Source organism: Entelurus aequoreus, linkage group LG14 (assembly GCF_033978785.1).
Source record: "Entelurus aequoreus isolate RoL-2023_Sb linkage group LG14, RoL_Eaeq_v1.1, whole genome shotgun sequence".
NCBI lineage: Eukaryota > Metazoa > Chordata > Actinopteri > Syngnathiformes > Syngnathidae > Entelurus > Entelurus aequoreus.
Window position 1 is genome coordinate 51,981,611 of NC_084744.1, and position 10,000 is coordinate 51,991,610.

General features: G+C 40.6%; 1 protein-coding gene across 2 annotated transcripts in view; it reads right to left on the reverse strand.

Moving 5' to 3' along the window:
- Nucleotides 1-10,000, reverse strand: part of fstl4 (follistatin-like 4) — a 404,450-nt gene that overhangs the window by 84,655 nt on the left and 309,795 nt on the right. For both annotated transcript variants that reach the window (XM_062070160.1, XM_062070161.1), the window contains one exon: nt 1,530-1,650. In XM_062070160.1, coding sequence (XP_061926144.1) covers nt 1,530-1,650 — 121 coding nt within the window. The remainder of the gene's footprint in view (nt 1-1,529; nt 1,651-10,000) is intronic.

The window sequence follows — 10,000 nt, forward strand, 5'->3', positions numbered from 1 at the left end:
TTGTGTAAATGGTAAATAAAAACAGAATACAATGATTTGCAAATTCTTTTCAACTTATATTCAATTGAATAGACTGCAAAGACAAGATATTTAACATTCAAACTGGAAAACGTTATTTTTTGCAAATATTAGCTCATTTGGAATTTGATGCCTGCAACATGTTTAAAAAAAGCTGGCACAAGTGGCAAAAAAGACTGAGAAAGTTGAGGAATGCTCATCAAACACGTATTTGGAACATCCCACAGGTGAACGGGCTAACTGGGAACAGGTGGGTGCCATGATTGGGTATAAAAGCAGCTTCCATGAAATACTCAGTCATTCACAAACAAGGATGGGGCGAGCGTCACCACTTTGTCAACAAATGCGTGAGCAAATTGTTGAACAGTTTAAGAACAACATTTCTCAACGAGCTATCGCAAAGAATTTAGGCATTTCACAATCTATGGTCCGTAATATCATTAAAAGGTTCAGAGAATCTGGAGAAATCACTGCACGTAAGCGATGATGTTACGGACCTTCGATTACTCAGGCGGTACTGCATCAAAAAGCGACATCAGTGTGTAAAGGATATCACCACATGGGCTCAGGAACACTTCGGAAAACCGCTGTCAGTAACTACAGTTCGTCACTACATCTGTAAGTGCAAGTTAAAACTCTACTATGCAAAGCGAAAGCCATTTATCAACAACACCCAGAAACGCCGCCGGCTTCGCTGGGCCCGAGCTCATCTAAGATGGACTGATACAAAGTGGACAAGTGTTCTGTGGTCTGACGAGTCCACATTTCAAAATGTTTTTGGAAACAGGAACCATCCGGATTATTATAGGCGCAAAGTGTAAAAGCCAGCATGTGTGATGGTATGGGGGTGTATTAGTGCCCAAGGCATGGGTAACTTACACATCTGTGAAGGCACCATTAATGCTGAAAGGTACATACAGGTTTTGTTGCCATCCAAGCAATGTTATCATGGACGCCCCTGCTTATTTCAGCAAGACAATGCCAAGCTACCTGTTACAACAGCGTGGCTTCGTAGTAAAAGAGTGCGGGTACTAGACTGGCCTGCCTGTAGTCCAGACCTGTCTCCCATTGAAAATGTGTGGTGCATTATGAAGCCTAAAATACCACAACGGAGACCCCCGGACTGTTGAACAACTTAAGCTGTACATCAAGCAAGAATGGGACATAATTCCACCTGAAAAGCTTCAAAAATTGGTCTCAGTTCCCAAACGTTTACTGAGTGTTGTTAAAAGGAAAGGCCATGTAACACAGTGGTAAAAATGCCCCTGTGACAACTTTTTTGCAGTGTGTTGCTGCCATTAAATTGTAAGTTAATGATTATTTGCCAAAAAACATTGAAGTTTCTCAGTTGGAACATGAAATATCTTGTCTTTGCAGTCTTTTAAATTGAATATAAGTTGAAAAGGATTTGCAAATCATTGTATTCTGGTTTTGTATTAGACTTCACATCTTGTATGTGCTCGCTAACACGAGTCTCTTTGATGGATGCTGTCGGCAAAAAGGTGACTCACGGAAAGCGGTGTAGAACTCGTGAAGGCTGAGGAGTCCGTCGTTGTTGTAGTCGTCGTAGCGCAGCAGGTCCTGCACGGTGCAGCGCAGCACGCCGTCGTCCAGGTGCTCCTTGGTGGAGATCTGACGCCACATGAAAAAGAACGATACAAAAACTGATTAAATATATCTATGTGATATTAAAACTTCATGTGGAGAGGAAAGTGTTGCATTTTGTACAACACAGCAGCAACATGTGGTAATGGCGCTAAACTGCTGAGTCGGCGTGAATAGTCCTGACACGTTTATAAACAGCAGGGTGACAAGTGTATGACTAAGTAGACACTTTTTAAAGCGCATGCAGAGCGAGATAACAATACTGGATCGCAAACTACATTAGTAGGTTGCCTACAGCTACAGCTGTAAATTGAATGAAGTGGTAATTGGAGCATTTTCAGCACGCCAAGTAGTAATATCAGCAACAAAAAATAATTAAATGATTATTATATGATTACTGTATAATGTGCGATACAAGCAGCAGTCCTTTAGCGTGTTTACTCGTGTGTGATATCATGTGAGGTACAAGCAGTCCGGCAGCGTGTTTACTTGTGTGTGTGATATCATGTGCAATACAAGCAGTCCTGCAGCGTGTTTACTTCTGTGTGATATATTATTGATACAAGCAGTCCTGCAGCATGTTTACTTGTGTCTGATATCATGTGTGATACAAGCAGTCCTGCAGCGTGTTTACTTGTGTGTGTGATATCATGTGCAATACAAGCAGTCCTGCAGCGTGTTTACTTCTGTGTGATATATTATTGATACAAGCAGTCCTGCAGCATGTTTACTTGTGTTTGATATCATGTGCGATACAAGCAGTCCTGCAGCATGTTTACTTGTGTTTGATATCATGTGCGATACAAGCAGACCTGCAGCATGTTTACTTGGGTGTGATATCATGTGCAATACAAGCAATCCTGCAGCGTGTTTGTGTGTGATATCATGTGTGATGCAAGCAGTCATGCAGCATGTTTACTTGTGTGTGATATCATGTGCTATACAAGCACTCCTGCAGCATGTTTGTGTCTGATATCATGTGCGATACAAGCAGTCCCACAGCGTGTTTACCTATGTGTGATATCATGTGCAATAGAAGCAGTCCCACAGCGTGTTTAATTGGGTGTGACATCACGTGCAATACAAGCAGTCCCACAGCGTGTTTACCTATGTGTGATATCATGTGCAATACAAGCAGTCCCACAGCGTGTTTACTTGTGTGTGATATCATGTGCGATGCAAGCAGTCCCACAGCGTGTTTACTTGGGTGTGATATCATGTGCTATACAAGCAGTCCTGCAGCATGTTTGTGTGTGATATCATGTGCGATGCAAGCAGTCCTGCAGAGTGTTTACTTGTGTGTGATATCATGTGCGATACAAGCAGTCCGGCAGAGTGTTTACTTGTGTGTGATATCATGTGCGATACAAGCAGTCATGCAGCGTGTTTACGTATGTGTGATATCATGTGCAATACAAGCAATCCTGCAGCGTGTTTACTTGTGTGATATCATGTGTGATGCAAGCAGTCCTGCAGCGTGTTTACTTGTGTGATATTATGTGCGATGCAAGCAGTCCTGCAGCATGTTTGTGTGTGATATCATGTACAATACAAGCAGTCCCACAGTGTGTTTACCTTTGTGTGATATCATGTGCAATACAAGCAGTCCCACAGCGTGTTTACTTGGGTGTGATATCATGTGCGATGCAAGCAGTCCTGCAGAATGTTTATGTGTGTGTGATACCATGTGCAAAACAAGCAGTCCTGCAGCGTGTTACTTTGTGTGTGATATCATGTGTGATACAAGCAGTCCCACAGCGTGTTTACCTATGTGTGATATCATGTGCAATACAAGCAGTCCAACAGCGTGTTTACTTGGGTGTGATATCATGTGCGATGCAAGCAGTCCTGCAGCATGTTTAGGTGTGATATCATGTGCAATACAAGCAGTCCTGCAGCGTGTTAACTTGTGTGTGATATAATGTGCGATATAAGCAGTTCCACAGCGTGTTTACTTGTGTTGGATATCATGTGCGATACAAGCAGTCCTTCAGCATGTGTGTGTGTGATACCATGTGCGATACAAGCAGTCCCACAGCGTGTTTGCCAATGTGTGATATCATGTTCAATACAAGCAGTCCCACAGCATGTTTACTTGGGTGTGATATCATGTGCTACACAAGCAGTCCTGCAGCATGTTTGTGTGTGTGTGATATCATGTGCGATACAAGCAGTCCTCCAGCATGTTAACTTGTGTGTGATATCATGTGTGATGCAAGCAGTCCTACAGCATGTTTATGCGTGTGTGTGATATCATGTGCGATGCAAGCAGTCCTGCAGCGTGTTTACTTGTGTGATATTATGTGCGATGCAAGCAGTCCTGCAGCATGTTTATGTGTGTGATATCATGTACAATACAAGCAGTCCCACAGCGTGTTTACCTATGTGTGATATCATGTGCAATATAAGCAGTCCCACAGCGTGTTTACTTGGGTGTGATATCATGTGCGATGCAAGCAGTCCTGCAGCATGTTTGTGTGTGTGTGATACCATGTGCAAAACAAGCAGTCCTGCAGCGTGTTACTTTGTGTGTGATATCATGTGTGATACAAGCAGTCCCACAGCGTGTTTACCTATGTGTGATATCATGTGCAATACAAGCAGTCCCACAGCGTGTTTACTTGGGTGTGATATCATGTGTGATGCAAGCAGTCCTGCAGCATGTTTAGGTGTGATATCATGTGCAATACAAGCAGTCCTGCAGCGTGTTAACTTGTGTTTGATATAATGTGCGATATAAGCAGTTCCACAGCGTGTTGTGTTGGATATCATGTGCGATACAAGCAGTCCTTCAGCATGTGTGTGTGTGATACCATGTGCGATACAAGCAGTCCCACAGCGTGTTTGCCAATGTGTGATATCATGTTCAATACAAGCAGTCCCACAGCGTGTTTACTTGGGTGTGATATCATGTGCTATACAAGCAGTCCTGCAGCATGTTTGTGTGTGTGATATCATGTGCGATACAAGCAGTCCTCCAGTATGTTAACTTGTGTGTGATATCATGTGTGATGCAAGCAGTCCTACAGTATGTTTATGCGTGTGTGTGATATCATGTGCGATGCAAGCAGTCCTGCAGCGTGTTTACTTGTGTGTGATATCATGTGCAATACAAGCAATCCTGCAGCGTGTTTGTGTGTAATATCATGTGTGATGCAGGCAGTCCTGCAGCATGTTTATGTGTGCGTGATATCATGTGCGATACAAGCAGTCCTTCTGCATGTTTGTGTGTGATATCATGTGCGATACAAGCAGCCCTGCAGCGTGTTTACTTATGTGTGCTAACATAAATAAATAGCCAACAATTGATTCAACAGGCCCCCTCTGTTGCATTCATTATACTCTCTAAAATAATCCAGAGGGCGCCAACATTATTCCATTCACATGTCGTGACCTGAAAATGAAGCAAACATGAGTGCTATTGTTATTATAAGTGCCAACGCAGACGGACTATTTTAGCGGCGCATTGATAGCAGCGAGCTAATTGTTGCTGCTATTGTTGACACACTGAGCTGCTTCTGCTTTGTCTCAAACTTGCTAGAAGTAAATTCTAGATGATATACTTCATGCACCTCTCACCTACCTGTAGACAAACGTGGCCATGGACCGACAGGTTGATCGACTTTGACATCCCCAGAGATGGCGAAAAAACAAACAAAAGAGGCTTCCTGCAGGAACCTTTTTTTTAAGCCTTTATGAGGATCGCGACTGAATCTTCATCTAAAACAAAATTATGTGAGCGTCCCATCGGCGAGAGTGGAAATATTACACTAAGTGGGTTTTTTTTTTCTGGTTTGTTATGGTTAGTTTGTACGTTTAGCACCGAGCAATGCTGCGGATGCTAGTGTCACAATAAAGCTGCATCCGTCATTCGGGTTCTAAAACTTATTGTTCATCCTCTTTGTATTCGGCCTCAAAAATATAAGGTCCTGGATCATAATTTGTCCCAAAGTAACAGCTGTTGGCTCTCACAAAGTCTGCTTGATTAGCATTGTTGTTGAAAATGGCTCTGAAATCTCCATGAGAATGACACTATTTTGATTGTATCTATTTAATCGCACACTTTGGAAGTCTTTTGGTGTCATAAATCAGATATACAGTAATGCTCAAAAGTTGACATACACTTGTAAAGAACATAATGTCATGGCTGTCATGAGTTTCCAATACTTTCTACAACTCTTATTTTGTTGTGATAGAGTGATTGGAGCACATACTTGTTGGTCACAAAAAACATTCATGAAGTTTGGTTCTTTTATGAATTTATTATGGGTCTACTGAAAATGTGAGCAAATGTGCTGGGTCAAAAGTATACATACAGCAATGTTAATATTTGCTTACATGTCCCTTGGCAAGTTTCACTGCAATAAGGCGCTTTTGGTAGCCATCCACAAGCTTCTGCTTGAATTTTTGACCACTCCTCTTGACAAAATTGGTGCAGTTCAGCTAAATTGGTTGGTTTTCTAACATTGGACTTGTTTCTTCAGCATTGTCCACATGTTTAAGTAAGGACTTTGGAAAGGCCATTCAAAACCTTAATTCTGTCATGATCTGTGGTCTGGATCATGTTTTTTGTTATTTTCTGTTAGTTTAAGACTCCAAGAGGTCCTGTTTTTGTGCACCCTTGTTTGTTTTAGTTTCCATGTCGACTTGTGATTTTCACCTGCCTCTTGCGTTCGGGTCACACCTGTCTCTAATCAAGAGACCAGTATGTAAGCATGTCTTTGCCAGTTAGTCGTGCTGGCGTCATTGCTTGTTTTCTGGAGATACCATAGTTCATGCTGATTGTTTCATGCTTAGTTCATGCTGATTGTTTCATGCTTAGTTCATGCTGATTGTTTCATGCTTAGTTCATGCTAATTGTTTCATGCTTAGTTCATGCTGATTGTTTCATGCTTAGTTCATGCTAATTGTTTCATGCTTAGTTCATGCTGATTGTTTCATGCTTAGTTCATGCTGATTGTTTCATGCTTAGTTCATGCTGATTGTTTCATGCTTAGTTCATGCTGATTGTTTCATGCTTAGTTCATGCTGATTGTTTCATGCTTAGTTCATGCTGATTGTTCCATGCTTAGTTCATGCTGATTGTTTCATGCTTAGTTCATGCTGATTGTTTCATGCTTAGTTCATGCTGATTGTTTCATGCTTAGTTCATGCTGATTGTTTCATGCTTAGTTCATGCTGATTGTTTCATGCTTAGTTCATGCTGATTGTTTCATGCTTAGTTCATGCTGCTCGTTTCTTGCCACAGTAAGTTTTGTTTGTTTCATGTCCATTAGTGATGGGTTGATGAGGCGTCATGAAGCGTTTCGACACATTGCAAAACTGTATTGATACTGTGTCACTAAATACTGACATCTGCTGGACATTAAAAATCCCTACAGGCAACCTATGGACCGACTCAACTGACACTGATTTTATGACCTAGTATATACAATAATATAAACCAAGTCATTGTATTTCATTTAGGATTATTTCATATCTTCATTTAAATAACAATATATTTTTATCTTTTTTAGATGCAGTCAATAAATAATGTGAACATGTATCATAACATGGAAATCTAAGAGAACGTGTTGTGAATGAGGATGTTTGTGGACTGGATTTTTTTTTTATTTAATTTTATTTTTTACACATTTTTATTTTTAAAAAAAAAACAGTTTTTCCAACGTATTACATTTTAGACGATTTCTCTTCTTAGTTATTATTTCTCTGGCTGTAGAAAAGACCCGCTCACAGGGCACAGAGGAGGCGTCAGTGCGACACAGTTCGCGTATCGGTCACGTGACCGAAACAGCTCATGATCGGTCACGTGACTTGACTATGTTTTCTGTTTTAAGTTTTATGTCCCTTAGCCTCTCGTGCAATCGGCACGCTTTCCTTTTGTTTTAGTTCCTGACTTTTGTCCTGTGTAGGATTTATTAATTAATAAATATGTTCCTACCTGCTACCTTTGTCCGGAAAAGTCCGTTTGCTTCCTGGGAGAACAATCCTCGCAGTAAGATGCCAAAACCCCCTCGTCATGACAAATTCTAGCCTGATTTAGCCATTCCTTTACCACTTTTGATGTGTGTTTGGGGTAATTGTCCTGTTGGAACACCCAACTGCGCCCAAGACCCAACCTCCGGGCTGATGATTTTAGGTTGTCCTGAAGAAATTGGAGGTAATCCTCCTTTTTCGTTGTCCCATTTGAAGCACCAGTTCCATTGGCAGCAAAACAGGCCCAGAGCATAATACTACCACCACCATGCTTGACGGTAGGGATGGTGTTCCTTGGATTAAAAACCTCACCTTTTCTCCTCCAAACATATTGCTGGGTATTGTGGCCAAACAGCTCAATTTTTGTTTCATCTGACATCACATGGACAAAGATAAGACCTTCTGGAGGAAAGTTCTGTGGTCAGATGAAACAAAAATTGAGCTGTTTGGCCACAACACCCAGCAATATGTTTGGAGGAGAAAAGGTGACTCGTGCGATGCCCAAAGATTCACAGCCCTATTTTATATATAAACTATACACCCCTACCTCAGGTCTACAATATATGACATAAATCGGGCCATAAATCACTCAGAGGTTTTAAATTTTAAACACGCGTGGTGTCGCTGATTAATTACTGCAATGTCTTTATTTATTTATTTCAATTTGGCAGCGTTTTTTTCAATTTGCAACGTCAACGCTGGGATTGTTTTTGTTTGGGAATGACAAATGTACAAAACATTTAAATTAAACAAAGGTAACACTTTAGTATGGAGAACATATTGTCATAACGGGGGTGGGGGGGGGGGGTTGTTCTCCCGGGATGCAAACGGACTATTCCGGACAAGACTTGCAGGAAGGAACATATTTATTTTCTCAATTAATCCTACACATAAAGACCGGAACCAAACAAAAGAAAAGTGTGCCGATCACACGGGAAGCTAACGAAACAAAAAAATAACAACGCAGGAAACATAGAAGCTAAACACATAACATGGACTATGGCATGGAACAAACACGACTTACTGTGGCATGAAACAACTAACACTTACGTGGGCACGGCATGAATCGAACAACTAGCATAAACTTGGAATCGGACAGAATGAACTATGGTATCGCATGAAACAAGCAATGACGCCAGGACGACTGACTGGCAAAGACAGGCTTAAATAATGGTTTCTTGATTAGAGCAGGTGCGTGTCCCGAACACCAGAGGCAGGTGAAACTAATAAGTCGCCAAAAACGCACAAAAACAGGAACTATGGAGTCTAAAACTAACAGAACATAACAAAAACATGATCCGGACCACGGATCATGACACATATTCTAAGTAACAAAGACTTGATTTACAATTATTTGGTTAGGGTTAGGGTTAGAGGGTTAGGGTTAGGATTAGGGATGATGTTCGAAACCGGTTCTCCCGGTTGTTCGATAAGAAAAGAACCGATTCCATGGATTTGAATCCCTTTTTGAGAACCGGTTCCCATTATCGAGGCCACTATAGTTAAGAAAAAGAGTTGGTTCTTTATTCGAATCCCGTCCCACAAGAAACGCCCTGTGGGACATCACAGGAAATGACCTCATTTCCTGTGATGTCACACAAGCAGCAAAAATAATGGACCGGAAAAAACGCCTCAAGGTATGGCTATTCACCTATAGTGACAGAGACAGGTTGTTTTTGTGTAACTGTGTATATTTGTTTTTCTGAAAAATCCCACTTAATATACTTTGGGTAACAACAGTCCATATTTATTTATTTTATTTTTTAAGGGGGTACAGTCAATATTTATTTATTTATTTTATTTTTTTCTTATAAAATAAATGTAAGCTTTTGTTAAACCAAATATTGTGTTTTTTTCCATATACAACAACCTATCTGGAGAATCGATAAGGAATCGGTTCGATAAGAGGATTCGATAAGAGGATTCGATAATGGGCTCGAACTCGATAATTTCTTATCAAACATCATCCCCAGTTATAATAAGGCCATGCAGAATAAGGTATTATTAAGCACTTAATAATGACAAATTAAGAGCCAATATGTTACTAATTTGCATGTTAATAAGCATCTAATTAATCAAATCAACTTTATTTATAAAGCACATTTAAAATTTACCACAGGGGTAGCCAAAGTGCTGTACAATGGGCAGGTTAAAAGATAATACGAGAACCGAGCAAACACAACACAACACAAACAGAACACGATAAAAAATAAATAAATAAAATATAGAAACATAAAAACAGGTTCACAGCAGGTGTATTATGGGGCGCCATTGCAGGATGGATATCACTCAGTGTTAAAAGCCATGGAATAAAAGTATGTTTTTAAGAGAGATTTAAAAACAGGAAGAGAGGAGGCTTGTCTAACATTTAGAGGTAGGTTGTTCCAGAGCTTGGGAGCAG